Source organism: Gadus morhua, chromosome 6 (assembly GCF_902167405.1).
Source record: "Gadus morhua chromosome 6, gadMor3.0, whole genome shotgun sequence".
In the NCBI taxonomy this organism is placed as follows: domain Eukaryota; kingdom Metazoa; phylum Chordata; class Actinopteri; order Gadiformes; family Gadidae; genus Gadus; species Gadus morhua.
The window spans coordinates 7515523-7535437 of NC_044053.1; the positions used below are offsets into that span (position 1 = coordinate 7515523).

A 19915-nucleotide genomic window follows, 5' to 3' on the forward strand; every position below is an offset into this window, starting at 1 on the left:
AGTCACACCCTAACCCTATTATGTGACCCATTTTCTGCCTGCTCAAACACTCGTTATTCATGTATAAAGACATGTTTTGGCCTTTTTGGACACGACAGGAGGAAAATGGGTTGAAACAGATGGGGAAAGCTGGTATTACCACAGGTCAGAGTTAAACATGGTCACTAATACACTATAGGATGTCTCTTATGCGCTTAGCGAACTAGCAGGTTCACCCATTGACCCCCGCTAATAACTCCTGGTAAAAAACTCAAAAACAACATGTGTTGCTTTTCTCCACTATGCAGTTTCATCCGCCAACATGATTGATAGCAGCAGAAAAGAGAAGCAGGACTGTGGTTTCATGAGCAAAGATTAAGATATTCCTGTTACGGATTTATCCGTCCATTTTTTAACTGCCAACATATGACACGTCCTGTGGGACTGCACATAATCACTAATCCATCGACGTGTTACGGTGGCAGAGTCATGGAGACGAATCTGTTCTTGAATTGACCCTCCTTCGTTACTTTAAGTGAAACTTTTTTTTTTTTTTTCAAAAAAACATTTTTCAAATGTAATCTCTGAATGCCTGTTGTGTTGAAGGTTGCCATGGAATACAACTAGCAGAAGTATACAGTGCTGCTCCGTACAGTGACCGGTTTAGGGAAACTTATGTTTTAGGGGGTTATCATGGAGACGCCTACAAACAGCAATGAATGTGGGTTTTAGGGGAAGTGGATTCAAAAGTTCTTCCTTAAAAGTATTAGATCATAATTGATAATCACGTCACATGAAATTAGCGTGATGTTTGCTCTGCGTCTGCTGTACAAACACGCTAACGTTTTTGGGCACAACGTTTACGTAAAGATTAGTTAAAGAGAACAAAGTCAGACACGTAAGAGGATGTTTCAACAATTCGCTCCGTGGGGCTTTTTCAATTATAATGTTTGTACGAAGGTGTTTTCAGTTGCGAGTTAGAATTAGACAACTGTGATTCAGAAAGCTAAACAGGCTCTACATTAGGGTAGAGAGGGTTGAAATGTAGCTATGACACAGCCAGTAAGTGTATGAGCCTGTGTGCATTCTGAATAGGGCAGTTATCACAGACAGGAAATCGTAGCCCCTTAAGATAGCACTGTGTGTGTGTGTGTGTGTGTGTGTGTGTGTGTGTGTGTGTGTGTGTGTGTGTGTGTGTGTGTGTGTGTGTGTGTGTGTGTGTGTGTGTGTGTGTGTGTGTGTGTGTGTGTGTGTGTGTGTGTGTGTGTGTGTGCATTGGAGATAAGGACAAAGAGAAAATACGGATAATAGATTTTATATGCATCCAACCTAATTGAAAGCTTTATAATTCTCTACAACTAACCCACTCATAAAAACATTCACTTTCTAGCCATAACATTATGTTGTAGACATGTATATATTTTTATGCATATTGTACTGTTTGTATGTGTATATTTTTTTACATGTTCTCTTGCCTTGCTGTACTTTGTGTTCGAGATTGGTACTTTAAAAAAGTATTCTGGATCAGAATACAATTTTCTTTAGGGTTTGGTCGCACAATTGTGACCAACTCTAACTTTAGTACCTGAACTTTAAACAGCACACTGAGCGTTTCAGTGTCCGAGACACACTACCAGCAGCCCCTCCCAAAGCACACCTCACGACATCGTAACAAGCTGAAATAACCAAACATGCAACGTGAGGACCAGCAAAACACAGGAACCGTTGTCCCGGGCAACGGCGGCTGTTTGGTTCTCCCACACTTTAGCAAGGTCAATGAAACGCTGTGTTGTTGGTCAATGAAAGGATCACTTCCTCTTTTCAGCCTTTCGGCCCCAAAAACAGAGGCTCAGAATGAGTGTGTTTGATGATTAACAAAAATTGGAAATACCTTGTGAAATAGTTTCTCTATATTGAACTCTGGCCAGAGATCTGCGCTAGCAAGTGTTTGCACAATGAGTCACACAGCGCCCCTTAATGAACAGGACGACCACACCTTCATGGGGACCTCATTTCTACCTGCCAGTCACCCTGCCTATCTTCTGAATGATTGGCCGGATATGTGGCAACCTGCTCCCGGTGTAAAGACACCTCTGGCATTTGAAATCACACCCTCTGTGTCACATACACACACGTATTTTGAGTAATGCTACAGAATTTTCTTACATTCTGTATGATGACAAAAACTCCCTCACTAAACCTTTTAAGGACACTTATTCCTTTTTGTTTACGACTTCAGCGGAAAGTCAGCAAAAGTGACTCCCGGTGGATTTGGGTTCGAACACACAACCTTTGAGCTACGAGTCAAACCAAAGCTACACAACTATCCAATCTCCCGATTAGGACATCAATTATTTTCAAGAAACCTACTGTAAATAGAAGGATTTGCCTCTTATCATGTGTTGCCAATAGTCATTCCAGATGTTACATCTCAGATGTTTATAAATATCTGAAGCGACTGCTCCACAGCTGTCTGAAGGCTTTTAATACAAGCCCCAGAGTAACTGTCTGCGGGCTCCATTACCCACCAAAGACTCACTAATTAATCTAAAGTGAGGTTTCTAAACACCGGTAAACCCATTTAGAACACGAGGACATACTGCGTATTTGCACACACAGTTCATTTTAAATGTTAATACATTACATCATTAACATTCTTAAATTATATTCAGAGTTTGTATTCCTGGCAAAGAAAGTCCTTTGTAGTGTCGCATTTGTAACCATTTCAAGTGAATATCTGCCAACAAAGGTGACGTGCTCTGTAAGAGTTATTTTCTGAAAGAAGCAAAGATTAAATAACCGATGCACGAAAATAGACACGTCTACAGTACATCACATGCCAAGTGTTGAAGAACACTGTGGGTCCTGCCGCTGCCTGCATTTATGGATCTGTGAGCATAGTTGGTGAAGGGAAATACAAACCATCTCCCTGGGATTCAACCATAAGTCCCCACTGCGTGCTGGGAGGGAGGAACGACATGAGTGCAGTTCTGCAAGGAAACTCTCAGGAGGCACCAGAGCCACTAAGTAAGCCCTCTGTCGTTGCAGAGTAAACAGTTCTAGCGAGGAGCTCCGGCTCCGCGTGGGGAACAAAGATGGTGATTATGTCAGGTCGGTCACACCGTGGCTCCGCTTCTCTCGCACACCTTTTAACTGTTCTGCATTCTCTAACAGTTCTGTTTAACATGATTACATGCACCTCAACTTCAGTACAGAGGAAACCAACTATCAAAACTATGGAAAAGTACTTGGGCTGCCTTCACCCAAACATAGTTCAATGTCCTTTAAACATCTTTCAACAACTGTAACAACGGGAAAAGTACTCCACTAGAGGGTGGACCAGAAATCCACCCTGTGTGCGTCTGTCTCTGTGTGTGTGTGTCTGTCTCTCTGTGTGTCTGTCTCTCTGTGTGTCTGTCTCTCTGTGTGTCTGTCTCTGTGTGTGTGTGTGTGTGTGTGTGTGTGTGTGTGTGTGTGTGTGTGTGTGTGTGTGTGTGTGTGTGTGTGTGTGTGTGTGTGTGTGTGTGTGTGTCAATGGCTTTTACCAAAACCTGTCCTGTGTAGCACATTGTTATTGCGCTTAGCTTTAGGGAAAGCAGTGATGAGAGTGTGCTGAGCGCTAACCGGATAGCAACTTAGCATGACAGAAGGTTAGCGTGTACCACCAAAACGAGTCATGTTTATCTCATAGTTACAGGGCTTTTTTTCGTTACTTGCTTCAGTGTATTTAAAAGCACACAATGACTGCTTAGAACTACCAGAAGCGAATTGCAGTGCGTTTTTAAGAGCAGGAGAAATCAGGGCCCATCGCTGACCAAGAATGACTAGACAAAGTGATGTGTTGAAAGGTAGCACTCCCCTTTCTCTCTTACCTCCCTCCTGCCTGCCTCGTCCAAACTCCCAGATTGGGTGACTTATGGTACACTTGGAAAGAAGCCATTTAATTGGGAAGTGTGACGTTGGAATGGAGGAGAAGGAGGCTGAGTAGGCGGAGGTGAGAGAGGTGGTATTTGAGTAGTTGGTGGTGCTGCTGCTAAAGGTATTGGAGGAGTTTGGGGGAGGTGGAGGAGGAGGTAGGAGCAATTCAAAGAGAGAGGGGGAGGTGGTGGTGATGAGTGTGGTGGTGTCCCCTCTTGCTCACCATCTTTGGTCAAGCACGCACACGCACACACACACACACACACACACACACACACACACACACACACACACACACACACACACACACACAAGAAAGAGAGATGGAGAAAGAGAAAGATAATACAGATACAGATAAAGAGCCAGGAAGATTGAGAAAGCGTGAATAAAACCCTCTATAGGGCTGCATTAAAAAAATATCGACATCTCAAGCCCTCGGTGTACTTTAATCCATGTGATGTATAGGAGGGAGTATGATGGAAACCTAAACAGCTAAAGAGGAACTACAAGGAGCAAACCTCACAAGGGAAGCATGAAGCCACATTGACATGTTTTGGCCGGGTCGTCACAGTGGAATTACTGCAACAAAAGTCTCCTTGATTTGTAGCGAAACCGCATTTCGCATTTAACATCCTAACCAATAAAATAAAATGCCAGTCAGTAAGTTAAACACACACAGTTCTACCCGTTCTTCTCCAACCACCTCACAGAACTTTAAAATGTTTCAGACATGTAGGTTCTTGCCCTCACAGAATTGCACACCCTCCACTTATTCCCAGAAGGCTTACTATGGTAATATAAGTTTTTAATCTTAGAACATGAAATTGCGCAATGGGCATTTTGTAGTCATGCTGAACAAACCGGAACTTGTTTAAAGAGATGAAGTCCCTGTTTTTCGAATATTGGAAAGCGGATGTAGGATCATCTGACTATGACCCAAGGACAGTAAACCTCCAAAATTTGTCGTTATGCACTTATTTTTTTAGCGAACTAAAAGTTGCAACACATAACATTTAAACTAGCTCTTAACATAGAATTGACCTGGACATATCTGTACTAAATGCTGATCGATAATGATTTATCTAATGTCATCAATAAAAGCACCTCCTATAACTGATCCGAACCGACCCTTACCACTCCCTTTGTTCAAATGGCATGTTGCAAGGTTTCTACAATATCCAAGAACGAAGAAACGACTCTACAGAGTATGCCATCTCATCGCATCTTAGGAATGCTTTCTTACTTGTAAAGCATGAGTAAGGGGCCACTTACACTAGGGCCGCGGCCCCGTGCCCGAGCTCATTTGCATACTAAAGTCTAGAACGTTTGGCTAGTGTGACCACGCCATCCGTATTCCAGCACGGAACGGCCCCTTGGCCACGGCACACTTGGGAGAGGTGTGCCGTGGCCAAAGTACAGATGCTAATGAGATGACGCGCACACACGCGGATACGCAACGTGAGCTGGATGATGTAGTCCTTGCGCGACCCTTCTTCCTTTAGGTCCATGCCCTTCTTCCCCACAACAATAATTTTAAACAATGGCGGCAAGCGGTTCACGAGTGGGTTTACGTTGGTGCGGTAGTGAAGTCGAGTGTTTACTTGAAATTTGGGCCGACGACAGCATTCAGTCGCAGCTGGACACCACGCTTGGCGATGACGTATTTATCGTATCACGACGTGATGACGTATGTATGAAGGCGCAATCGTGCCCAGGCCACGGCCTTTGGGAGCAGTGTGACCACGGGCCAGCGGGGGGAGTGGGGAGGGGGGGAATCGTGCTGAATCTTCCTGCAGCACGGAACAGACAAACTTGCCTAGTGTGAGTGCGCCTTAACAGTACTGTATTACAGGCTGAATATCTAAATGTATGCATAAATCTATCAAGGAACCTCATCACTGGACACTTGGATTACTGCGCTATCATAGACGATGAGCTCATTTTGGTAGTACACCTACACCCTACAGGCCACCTAGCTTGTTCTACGTCATGTTTGAGGTGGAGGGAGATGATGTGAGGAAGGGGGGTGGGGGTGTATTCAGTTGGTTGCATTCTGCAACCTCAACACTAGATGCCACTAAGTCCTACACACTGCACCTTTAAATAAATTTGAAAACATTCAAATGCATTTGCAATTGATCTCACCATCGTTGGCGTGTCGTACACAGTCCTGGAAGACGGCGAGCCACTTGTCCTGTTCCTTCTCCGTCCCCACGCAGAAGTAGAGGTGGCGTCCGTATGGATGCCAAAGGATCAGGGGGAACTGGGTCGCCACCTTCAGGAAGGGAGCGCTCCCCACTTTGGCCTTCACGCCTGGAGACAAACAGCAAGACAAACATATTGAACACCTGCACAGTGTGCTTTGACTCGGAGTCGACCCCAAAAAAACAGACGTGTTGGCACAGGCACAGAATTGTGTTTTTCTTTTGCATAAAATTTATTATAGTAATATTCGTGAGTAAGAGAAAAAGAATACAGCTGACTATGTTAACACACTGTGTGCTTTGCTAAGTGGAATATATACTTTCACTTCTTCCTTTGGTCGCACTACAAATATGAGCACCAAAATGTGCGCTCCCTGTGCTGTGGCCGTTATCTGTACTGGTGCCAGATACCAGATCTATTTAAGAGTTAGAATGAAGTACTGTAGCATCTGTACAATATTATAACATGTGTAAGACACATTAAATGCCTTTTAACCTTGTTGACAATGAGGGACAAGGAAAAGACTCACAACGCATACGATTTTTGAATCTCGATTATATTGATTGGGTAAAATAAAGTCATGGTGGAACATGAACTGTAATTACCCCCCCCCCCCCCCCCCCCCCCCCCCGCAGAAATGCATCTTGTACTCCCAAGAAAGCTAGCATACATATGAGAAAAAAACATAACTAATGACAATTGTTGGCCGACAATACCTGCAGGGAGTGGATACAAAGCGCAGCACACAGCACTGTCCTGGTCGCACATCGAAGCCACTCATAGGAGATTAAGACACACTCATTCTTAAGGTCCCGGTACTTAAAAATGGGGTATTGTACAGTTTCAATGGCAGGGAATTGTGATACGGTTACAGTATCGGTATACCATGCAACACACACACACACACACACACGTAGTCAGGGTGAATAAAATAGCCTCAGGCGGAGAGAACTCCATAATGGTGTTCAAAGGATTAGACGTGACATTTAGAAGGGCTGTCACCCAGAGGAGGGGCCCGCAGTTCCTCCCCCTCCCTGTCTTCCCTTGTTCCACACACACACACACACACACACACACACACACACACACACACACACACACACACACACACACACACACACACACACACACACACACACACACACACACACACACACCAGCTTAAAGAAACATCTTCATCAACCTGTTATGTAATCCTCCCTCCGTTGTCACCCTGTTTTTCTCTTCTTCGTTCTCTTAACTTGTGCTTCTTCTGCGCGCTATCACCTCTTTCCAACCATCTTCCTTCCTTCCATTCTCACTTCCTGTTTCCTTCCATGGGCTGCAGGTAGTACTGCACGTGAAACTACTGGAGCAGTTGGTGTCCTTGCGCTCAATAGATTCAGTTGTGAACTCTTCGGTACACTCTTCTCTAAAACGTCCGCTCAAGAAGTGAAGAAAAGTTTTTTTGCTAATAATATTACTGCTTCCATTATTTGTAGACCTGCATGATACTGTACTCAAGCACACCTGAAGTGCCCCCCCAACCCAACCCAGGGACACCCATCTCGCCCGCCTTCTCTCAAAGGTCTCAGCATGTAGGCCGTTTCCCCCCCGCCCCTCCCAGGGTCTCACCTGGTAGGCTGTTGGCCACCAGCTCCAGGTACTGCTCCATGGAGGTCAGCACTTTGTATCCCGCACAGCTCAGGGTCCCCTTGGGTTGCAGGCCTCGGTCATGGGACTGGAAGAGAACAGAGACACAGCTAAACCAATCAGATAGAGAGGAGGGGAGAGGTCAGCCAATAAGAACATAGAGAGATGAGGGGAGAGTTCAGCCAATAAGAACAGAGAGATGTGAGGGGGGAGGTCAGCCAATAAGAACAGAGAGATGAGTGGAGAGTTCACCCAATCAGAATAGAGAGACAAGAGTCTGGACAGAGATTAACAAATCAGAAACAAGGATTCAGAGTTTTTAGTATACAGCTGTTTGGTGGGTCTTTGAGTAACCTACATTCTCAGACTTTAACTTTAAAAGAAAAGCCTCTTTTACAGCTTCATGACGTTGGATTTGAAATATGGATGGGAAATCATATTTATGACACATTAAGAGACAAACCATTAGAGACACGCTAAAGAGCTTCATACATGGTACTTTTCTGACCATCTAGTATGATTATAGACTTTTGTCACCTAGCGACCATATTGCTTAGCTGGGTTGGTAAACCTTTTAGAATCTGTGAGAACACCATGACAACTCAATGGGAATGTGTTCTATATGCTGGGAAAACGGAATGCAGAACTAAAAATAAACCATTAACCTGTCCTGGTTTCAAAAGATTCTAGAATGTGTACCCGCCCAACCAACCGAAATGCCCGCTAGGTGCATAAGGGCCAATGAATCTCAAATCACTATAACTTTGTTGAGACCGTACGGCTCTGTTGGGTATGCTTGCAAATGGTGGTCCCTTTATTGGCTGACTTTGGAAACATTTTACCACAAACAGGAATTTTTCACTCAGACAGCCGAAAAGCGGTCAAACAAGCCACATTGTGTTGATCCCATATGGAACACACTAAAAACACATGTTGTTGCGCTTCCTCACCGCCTTGCTGTCATAGTAGTTGATGCTGTAGGAGTCTGGGATGAAGAGGAAACGGTTCCTCCACTTCCTGTTCTCCTCCAGGTACTGGAACAATGCCCCAGAGAAGATACACCGGTTCTCCAGAGGAACCTGCACATGCAAAAGCACAGACATACACACACACACAATTAGAAAATAGTAGAGTGAGAAGTAAAAAAAATCTGGATTCACAACCAGTGGGTAAACCAAATACCTGAACCAACCCACCAGAACACTAGCTGCTAACATGCTATCCTGCTAGCATAGCTGTGACCTGGCAGGCTGTGTCCCTACACCCCTCTTAAAACATGATCATTATAAACAGCCCGTTGCTCCTCTGCACTGGGTGCAGCATTTTACGACACGGGGAGAGGGGTTGTGAATATCAGCAGAACCATTTCACATTTAAAGCCAACTGGGGAAAACCTGGAACCACATAAACACACCCAATAGAAGAATAAGTAAATAGAGAGGTAATTTCACCCTTTTCTACCCTCAACTGGTGTGCTTTTTTAGGGTTATGTGTAACCATGGCAGCAGGCAGCAGCTCTAGGGAAGACGGAGGGATGTTGTCCTAAAAGGCTAGGTTAGAATGGCGAAGGTGGGTTTAGCATATATTTTGCAGAAAATAAGATTGGGAATGTTAGGGGCATAATGCAGCTGCGGAAATATACCTCAGCAAACATTTTTTTTGTGAACTTCTTGCATCTCAAAGATTTTGGAACGAACTACAAGATGGGAGTGATTTGCTCAGTTTAATTTCTGCGATCTGAATTCAGATTTTCAGTTTCTATGGAGACCCCGCTGGCACAGACTAACGGAGCGTTCAGTGACCAAAGCGAAACTGCGTTGAGTATAAAACAAGTTTGTCCCTAAAGAAGATCTTCGGCTGAAAAATAGAATCTCCAGGAACTATTTTCTTTGTTAGATATGATATTCTGTAATATTTATTTCTGTTTGTGATATTACTTGGTCCTTCAAATTATTACTTTTATTACTTCCCTAAAGCAACTTGTGCTGCAGATTCAACATGAAAGGTGCTCTTTAATTACTTACAGCTTATAATTACAATGATAATAATAATCCTCATAATAATAATTAGTATAATTATAAATATTATGTCAGTAGCTGGCAAGAATCCTGCTTTGCTCCATCTAGGAGAGATCAAGCCAGGAATCTGTCTGTTTTTGGTCGAGGATGGAACAGTTTTGGAGTGAAGACCATCCACTAAGCCACGGTCCAAGTTCTTTCCCAGGGTTTCAAGGGTTAAGGGTTTCAAGGGATCTGTCAACATAGGTCATGACAGCCAACTATTCATTTGAACCCACGAGTTGATAAAATACTGTGTCGGTTTGGATTAAACTGAAACTTTCCCTTCTGTTGTTTCGTGCTATCTGGAATGTCAACCATTTGATTCCGTGGACACGGTCCAAACCGACTTAGCCTTTGGGACGATAAAGCAAACCTTATCTTACTGCTGGAGGAATGTAAAAGCGGCTGACGTGGTGCTCTCTCGAATCACATGACACAGACCAGAAGAAGAAAGCGGAGTGTTTACCTTGCGGTGGAGCAGCTGAGGCTGAGGTCCGCCCCCTCCCTCGACGTCGAAGCGCACCTTGTTGAAGAGCGCCACGCTGTACTGCTGTTCATAGAGAGCGTTGAACTGGCCCATCACCTCCCCTGTACGGGCTGGCCCAGAAACACACACACCACAACATCACAGTGAGAGCCGGTCTATATACACAACAAGGCGGCACTTTAGTCATGGTCTTAGACAGGGGATAGTCTAGCACAGTTGTTCTCTATTCATGTTCATTATTTATGTAAATTGTATTGTATTTGTATTTTTCTCCCAAAAATGTATTCTGCCGGTTTAGGGGGTACCCATCTGAAAAAAATGTCTTAGTGGGTATATACACTAGTAGAAAAAGTTTGAGAACCAGTTGGCTAGCGGTTAGGGTGGACAAGTGAACGCGATAAAGGTACTGGGGTGGAACTCTGAGAAGTATTCCCTAGCCCGACCGGCTCAACATGAATTATGGAGACACGCAGATCCATTTGGATTATAGTGTCCTCAAAATGAACAGAGCAAATACATCTACACTGGGAGGAAAAGTGAGTCATTGTCTTGAGCACTGACCAAAGTGTTGTTTCGCAAGCATTTCAGATTTGACTAAAAAAAACAACACAAAGCCTTTATTGTTGGAGCACATGCGCACCATTATAGAAGGAAACATCCATTGAGCTTAGATTGAGTTGAGTTTTGTTGGGTGGAGAAAATGTTTCCTGGTGGAAAGTCAAACATAACCCTTATTGAATGAGGAATTTCACACGCTTCTGTTAGAACCTTTTTTGTCCCTTCCCACCCCCTTACCTGTTTGTGAGAACTGACGTTATTCATCGAACACCCTTTAAAAACCTGCGCAACAGAAACCCCTCCCTAGCAGACGTCCTGACACGTTTTACAGCTCATTATGGGTGCTGACGGCACGGCCAGGAGAGAGTGAACAAATGCCCTCACCTCATGAAAGGGGACACACATTTCTCTTGTTTAAGTAGCTGTCGGAACAGAGGTTTCAGCACTACACTAATAATACCTCGACTGCAACATGACAGCCCACCAAAATTGGACGAAACACTAAAGTCAAACATTGATGGATGGATTCAGTCATTTAAGGTTACTTGCCCCAAGCACACCAAAGAAAAGTTGAAAAATGTAAGGTCCCTGAAGATAGTTCATCATATAACAGCGTAGAAGTTTGTCCATAAATATAAAAAAATGATATACAAAGCAAGGGTCAACCAAATGACTTTCTTGATCAAATTGTTGCTACGACATGCCACGAGTTTGTTTGGCACCTTTGAAAGCCAATCAGAAAGAGTTACTTACAAATAATACTTTCACATAAAATGTTGTTGTTGGATTTGTGTGTGTACTGTGTAGTGACTCCTCAAGTTCCAGAACAAATTGGCATGTTGTAATACATCTGCTAACCCACTGGTGTCACTGCAAATCAATCAGAATTTATAAACAATAATTTGTGATAAAACATGATTCAACTATGTAACAGCTCAAATGTGTCTGCTGATATCCAGCTGGGGTTTACGTGGGAAATATGCGGACGGACACGTGTTTGTAATTCCAGTTGGCGGGAGAGGAAGGAGGAGCGACGCAGCACTTGATCCCATCTGCTCGGCATCATGGGTAAAGACACGTTGCTTGTGGGCTTTGGACGGCACATAAGGAGATGGAGGCATCCTTTTTTAGTGGGGGTCAGGAAGGCGTGCGTAAAATGAGACTCGCAAACAAGCAACATTCTGGGAACTGGTGGAGAGGATTCGGTCAAGTCGTGTTCTGCGATCCTGAGTTGGTGACAGGTTGCTAAGTAAAGCCAGGTGTAGGGTAGTACTAAAGTACTACTCGTGAAGTACGAGCTTGTTGAGGAGACAGACCCTGGGCAATGCATGAAAGACCAGACCTCACAGCGATGATTAATTGATCCACAGAGGAAACCACAACGACACATTATTCCGCCGTGAAATTCCGATCCAACAAGTCACAGTTGAGAGGGTCAGCCAATCACGCCCACGTACTGAAGGGGTTGAAGTTCAACACAAACCAAACCTCTGGCACACTCAAATACACATCGTGGCCTCAGAAGAGTTGCTTCCAAACGATACCAGAGTCAAAGCAAACAGCACATTAGGGGCTTCATACTTGTCTTGCAGGCTTTGCTGTAAACTCGTCAGAAAGGCCACAGCAGACCTCTTTCCTGCTCTTTGGATCTTCAACTTGCCATAACAATACGCTATCTAAGATCAGTAATTCCCCATAAAATGACCACATGAAATAATGAATAGAATTTGTGAAGTCTAAATGTTACAAATTAGTTGTTGCCGATAAATTAATACCAGAAATAAAAAGATGTCTCTTCCATTTTAAATTCCCAATAAAAAGAATGGTTCTTAATGATAATATTAGTAAAAAGGAAAAACTTTGTGGTTTGGAGTACTTGAACCATACGGATTTGGCTATGGTGGTAGAGGAGACCGAGAAGGTTGGGAAACCCTAGATTTAGATCATAGAGCCCCTAGGAGGCATGCAGGGTATAAATGCTACTGCTACTCTCCCCCGACTATATGTCCTTAACCTGGTGCCAAATGCTACTTTCAGTGTAAGGTAAGGCGACATGTCCTCAAAGAAGCGGGTGCTACATGCTACTTTCAGTGGAAGGTAAGGCTACATGTCCTTATAGAACCAGGGGGAATGTGTTCTCTTGCCAGATGGCCCCTTGGAGAGGAAGTCTTAAGGAATGCGACCATTAGCGCTGGAACTGGGGGCGGGGCATGGGGCATGGGGAGTCAGAGAGAAAATTAAGGAGAAACTTTGCATAGTGTTTCACCCCCAGATACAACTCATGGTGGATGGAGCAAGAGGGTTGTTTCGGTTACACATTTACCCGTCACACAAACACAGTCAACACAACTGCTCATAATACAATCGATACTTTCCATTGACAATACTGTTTAGTCATTTAGCAGGGACTTTTATCTGAAGAGACTTGTAGTGAATTTCAGATAAATAGTTTGGAAACTATTGATTGAAATACGATGGAAAATTACCCTTTCAATGATGAAACCACCATGCATACTATTTTACAAAATTATATCTTTAATAAAATAATCGAATAAACCACTTAAACTTAATACAATACTAAGAGAAGACTGCCAAGTGATCCCTGAAATAAACTGCTTCGCAACCAACTGCCAAAAGGCCACTTTGAAGTGAAATCTAGTCTTCCTGGGTTTGCCTGATGGCATTGAATTTCCTGAGAACACATACACAGTTGATGCTTTAGCATCACATGATCCCTCTACAATTGTCTTTTTAACCAAGGCTGTTTAACTTGTAAATGAGAAATGTCCTGGTACTTCCCTTAATTAAAGATCATTAATAGATGGGAGGATTGATTCATTGCTTCCCACCTCTGCTTATTGAGCAGACTTCTGCATCTACGCTGGTAATTGGGTTTGAATAAAACAAACTGATTACTAAGCCTAGTTTGCTTTACTTCAGTAACAGTGGATCACTGAACCGTTCCATGTTATTTCTCTTTAGATAGCGCAGAGAGAACCATGGAAATCAGAACACGCTGCAACAGGTCACTGAAATGTAGAGATGCGCTGCAGGCAGGTTCTCACAGAGGGATATTATGGGATGGCCGTAGCACTGAGTGGATAGACGAGATAAAAACAACATGGCCAAAAACAATATTCAAAACAATATTTATTTTTTTGCTCTTAACAAGGAGTCTTTCTCCTGAGGAATAATGAGTGCACTTTGTAAAGGTGACACTGATACTGATACCGTCATGCTCAAGTGATACCGTCATACTCTAGCAACACAACAGTCTTTATACAGGACAACCAGATTTCTTCTGAGGGCCAGCCGTGCTACAGGACCAGAATAGAAAGGTTTGCGGGTTAAGGGGAAGGTAAAACCACTTTGTGTTCCAGAAGTGACGCGTCTCCGAGCCACACCAGACAATGTCATGCTCTATCTGTGTGACTGAGACGCGTGTCACACAGCGTCAGGCTCTCCTCATCGGCCTCTGACTACGACCTCCGACAACAACGGGCTTCTGCAAGTCTCATCGCTCAGCATCAACGTTAGACAACAGGCCGACTGTTGACCGTATCTAGAGGGAACGGAGGGAGGGAACCCGGATAGACCCGGGTTCCCTCCGGCCGCCCCGACCTCCATCCTTAAAGTCTTCAAGAGGTCCAAACTAATGACCCCGTTGGGACGTTCGTTTGGGCAAGCCCTTTCCTTGGCCATTCTACTAATTACTAGTCCCACTACAACTCTCAGTCTTGCATGACTTTTATGGGGTGGTTATTTTGTGATGTTCAGCTGTGTTTTTTGTTCCCCTGCGTGTCAGTCCTGGCCATAAGACCATGGCCTCTGCTGTGATGGACTTGGTAGAACAGGGAAGAAAACGATTCCTTAAGATTCCTTAATCGTTTGAATAATCGTGATTTCAGTCTTGACCAAAATAATCGTGATTATGATGTTTTGTATAATCGAGCCACCCTGCCCTCACCCTACATGGTCCCCCCACTTTCTTACAAACCTGACCCCCAACCAACAACACCATCCTGACGACCAACACCCCCCTTACCCCAGCACCACCCCGACCCACACCCAACAGCCCCGTTACCCCCAACACCACCCAAAGCACCCTGACCCCTTACCACCACCCAAAGCACCCTGACCCCTTAACACCACCCTGACCCCTTAACACCACCCTGACCCCTTACCACCACCCAAAACACCCTGACCCCTTAGTATTCACATTAATTCCCTTAACACCACCCAAAGCACCCTGACCCCTTAACACCACCCTGACCCCTTAACACTACCCAAAGCCTCCTGACCCCTTAACACCACCCTGACCCCTTAACACCACCCAAAGCCTCCTGACCCCTTAACACCACCCTGACCCCTTAACACCACCCAAAGCCTCCTGACCCCTTAACACCACCCTGACCCCTTAACACTACCCAAAGCCTCCTGACCCCTTAACACCACCCTGACCCCTTAACACGACCCTGACCCCTTAACACTACCCAAAGCCTCCTGACCCCTTAACACCACCCAACCAACCACAGCAACCTGACCCCTTTACACCACCCGACGACCCACAGCACCATGACCCCCAACACCACCCAACCAACATGACCCCCAACACCATCCAACCACCCTGAAACCCAACATCACCCTGACCCCCAACCACCATGACCCCCAACACCACCCAACCACCCTGAAACCCAACATCACCCTGACCCCCAACCACCATGACCCCAACACCACCCAACCAACATGACCCCCAACACCATCCAACCACCCTCAACCTCCCCCAACCAACCACAGCACCCTGACCACTCAATACCACAATAATCGATTGATTCAAATTCGATAAAAAGAAAAACTTATAATGAAAAAAAAAATGAGAAGAGTTATGTCAATAATAGTTCCATCCTACAGAGGGCGTAGAAGTGTATTGAACAAGTCGTTTTGCACCCACTATGTACTTAAAAAAAGAATGGCAGACCTTTAGCCTGAAAGTTAAACCACACAGAATATAAAATTGCACAAATTGTGGAACACAATTGTGGAACTTCAAGAAGGAAGTGTCACTTCCAGAAGGGGAGGGTCCAGAAGGGGAGGGTCCACAAGACTGCGGTTAATCCCTTCGGTTCATCTCAGGGAGAACAGACAGAGGATGCAGTCACACGCATAAATAATATTTTGTCCTTGATACATGCTCCGTCTATGTATGTTATACAAAGCCTTTGGAAGATTGAAGCACTGTACTTAAGGCCTGATCATGAGGTCATTATCATGAACATAGCTTCTTGTTTTTAAGGAGGGTTGGGTTTAGCCATTCTATGTCATCGAGCCTGTGCCAGAAACCAAAAACTGCAGGGAGCAGGACCTTGTTACCGGTTACAGTACAGAGATATTTAACAGAGGAAAACTCCTTCATTCAAATGGTGAAGCATTCAGAAGGGGATTGAAATTGCATTTCTACAGCGAGCGGACTACATAGTGACACATTGATTTGAGGATTTGCTTCAAGTTTACTACTGCTGGCCGAATTTGTCTCGAGTCTCCAGCATCTGATTGGTCAAAACAAATACGAAGCGATAGAAAGTGTATGGTCCCATTCTCCCGGATTTGAGCTTGTCTGTCATCAGTTTTAAGACATTAATCAAGAGACGAGGGTTAGTTAAAACAAAAAGAAGTACCCCTGATGGATCTTTAATAGGAATTCAACTTTTTTATAATAGATTTAAGATTCAAATAAAATTGTCAAACTCCAAAAGCTCCAAGCTCTCTGATTATGTCAGGACTAGCACTGACCCCTCAAACGTTTTAACTTCTTTAACAATAGACAAGGCCCTTTTAGACAAGTCATTTAAGGAATTTTATCAAATGTGCTTTTTACAACCAACCACAAGGGACACCTACCCTTAACAAGCTTATCTGTCTGTGTGGTAGACAGCAGAGATGATTTATAGTGGAGCATATTAAAGAAAAGCACATCCAATCAGAACAGAGCCAGCAAGGGTTAGGAATGTTCCAGAAATCTGGAATGAAGTGAATACTTAAGGCGGAATAACTAAATAATAAGAATGCTTTTATCTTAAATTGACAGTTCCAGATATAGATGTTGGACTCATCTTTCTTACCATATCTTCTCCGTCAGCATGTTTCAAACTCTGAATGTGCCTCAGTTCAACTAGAGCTAAACTAAGACGACATTATCATCAACTCGCCTTTCCTGTTCAGCAATGGCATGTGAAGCACCAAAATAAGGAATTAATGTGAATACCAAAGTGCAATCGCATATTCATATATGTGGTTATTCTTGATTTGGGGCCAGCCCTAAACCAAGCAGCATTAAGAACGCGCAGTGCGTGCGTGTGTGTGTGAGTATAGCCCTGCTTAGTCCATCTCTATCCCTGCTATAATGAATGCCCCGGTGTGTGGCCCTGCGTCGCCACAGCAACGGCGTCACCTGACAGACGCTGCCGTTCATTATGGGCTGCCGGGGATGGAAGCAGCAGCCTGAGTTTTCAGCCAGGGGAGCACCACGAGGTGACCGCAGACAGACACTAAACCTAAACCTCTAACGGCTAGAGTACTGAGAGACAGACAGAGGGGGAGAGGGGTTTCTAGGGGCTGGGGGTTTCTAGTTAGTGCCCCCCCCCCCCCCGGCGAAACCAACCAAAACATACCCCCGAAAGGAAGTTCCACTTGTTGATACACAGGTTCAGAAGATGTTCCCAACACCCTCTCATGTGAAAGCCTGAAATGCCGATGACCCGTTCTTCCTCAAGCATCTTACATAAACAGACTGTGTGTGTGTGTGTGTGTGTGTGTGTGTGTGTGTGTGTGTGTGTGTGTGTGTGTGTGTGTGTGTGTGTGTGTGTGTGTGTGTGTGTGTGTGTGTGTGTGTGTGTGTGTGTGTGTGTGTGACCACACTAGAATGTGGTTACCCACTTATTTAGACACGGCTGCTGCCTGGCTGGGTTCATAGTGGTGGTTGCATAGCCCTGACAGACTTATTACAAGTAACCGGCTGCACCTGATGACCTCATGCAAGGAGGCAGCAGCAGGCCGGTGTAACGTGTGACCTCATCTCTGGGAACAAAAGCTAATTCATCATTATCATCATCATCATCATCAACATCATCATCCTCAGTCGCTCTCCCACCATCACCTAACCCATTGTTCTTATCAAGGCAAAGTCCTTCACATGGCAGGAGATAAGCAAAAAAGAAAGTCTGCACACTCAAATCACAGAAACCTTCAATTACACAATTGTCTAATCTCAGAACATATCGAAAGCATGTCTATTCTACGGATTGGTCATTGTGTGGAGTACCGGCTCCAAGGGTGAGTCTGTATGGGGGGCTGTGGGTCAATGGGCTCGGCTTGGCTCTAAATCCAGGCTGCTCCAGAGAGAAGACAGGCTGGGGCGACGGCCCGGGGCTAGGCTCCTACCCACTTTCGAACTGACCTGAAACCTGCAGGGATACTCTCTTACCAGGGGCCAGGGCCACGCGTGCTTTTTCCATGCATTCCTCGGATTCCACATTTGATATGTGTCTCACTCCGAACTGGCCGCTCGTGGAATTTATAAATTACGATCACATATTGGCCTCACGTCGCTTTCTCTCCCCCATCTCCCCCTGGTCACTGTCTGGCGGGGTTTAAAACACAATGACCCAGTCCCAGAGTCCCAGACGATTGCCTTCTTAACTCATCTTGTGGAAATGTGAGGCGGGATGTTAACATCAGGATCAGATTGTACCCACAGTTGAGTTTCAGGGGTCGGAAAGAGGCATGGTGGCAATCCGCAACGGTATTATCAATAGCGGTGATTAGGGTTTTTAAATGCTTTTACCAATACATCCTACGTCCTATCACGATACATAAACACCACTGTTTAGCTAAACAGACCAACAGGATCGATAGACCATGTCGGGGAAGTGGGGATCGGTTCCATTGCTTAATGGCAACCATGATCAAATATATCAATTGACACTAGTAGGGCTGTTGTGTGTCCTTTTGTTGATAGTCCAGATGACAATTCATCAATAAACCTAATTAGTTCCATCTAGTGGGGAGGATTAAGGTAGGCATACTTGCAGCTTTGTATGACGTTGTGTAGCCTTAAAACGTAATGATTTTTTTTCTTGCAATGCAAAATACAAATACTAACCGTGTAATGAACCCATTAAAAATAAGGCATTCTAGCAGGCTACCTTATTGTGTGCAACCATGATAGAGGTTTTTTTTTAACGAAAGGGCACTGATTTCGTGGCAACCAATGTCTCCAGGTGAGCTGCCTGTCGCACAGGTGATGCCCCCCCCCCTCACCTGTGATGATCTCCCGCTTGCCCTCATCCAAGTGGCTCGATATGACGTCTCCCATTGTGAGGAAAGAAAAAACACACCCTGGTCCCCCCCAAAAAAATTATATTCCAATAAAAGCGGAGCAGTCTGAGAGAACCCAGAAGAACTCTTCTCAGTTACTTTCTCTGGCTGTCAGACCTCCGGGTGTCCCTCTCACCCTGACCTAGCCTAGCCCTAGAACATAACGCCAAGTGACGAATTGGAACGGGTGGCGAAATAAAGTCCGTAGGAGGCGGAGTGAGTAAGTAAGGAGCGGATAAAAGTTGGGGAAAGAGCTTCAAACTTGGGTTGTCTGCTGGTATGAGTCTGGCGAAACACACCCTCCTCCCTGTGAGTCACTCCCGGAAAGGTGGAGTTTCTGCCTAGCCACAGGAGAGGCAGGGGCCGACGACGACCCCTGGTGGCTAATATTATATTATGATATTTCATGACGTGAGATATATGATAAATTATATTATATTTTATATTATATTATGATATTATATTATCCTATATTATATTGTGTTTTATATTGATATACTATTTTATTATGGTATTGTATTATATTACTACACTATATACACGCAGATATTATGTTGTGTCATGTTGTCTTATATTATGTTGAGTTAAACTTATATTATGAAAAATAAACTCTTTATGTGGTGATGGTTCAACGTTAGCATACAAAACCTAGGCCTACTCTTATTGTAATTTGGAAAAACATGAGAAAAAAACAGAATGACTT

The 19915-nt window shown here is 44.4% G+C and overlaps 1 protein-coding gene across 1 annotated transcript in view; it reads right to left on the reverse strand.

The window, feature by feature from the left end:
• niban2b (niban apoptosis regulator 2b) overlaps nt 1–19494 on the reverse strand; it is a 30425-nt gene extending 10931 nt beyond the window's left edge. The window contains exons 1-5 of the mRNA XM_030359663.1: nt 19156–19494; nt 10261–10391; nt 8685–8813; nt 7717–7822; nt 6043–6210 (exon numbers count right to left, since the gene is read on the reverse strand). Coding sequence (XP_030215523.1) covers nt 6043–6210; nt 7717–7822; nt 8685–8813; nt 10261–10391; nt 19156–19210 — 589 coding nt within the window. The 5' untranslated portion in view covers nt 19211–19494. The remainder of the gene's footprint in view (nt 1–6042; nt 6211–7716; nt 7823–8684; nt 8814–10260; nt 10392–19155) is intronic.
• Nucleotides 19495–19915: the final 421 nt, after the last annotated feature.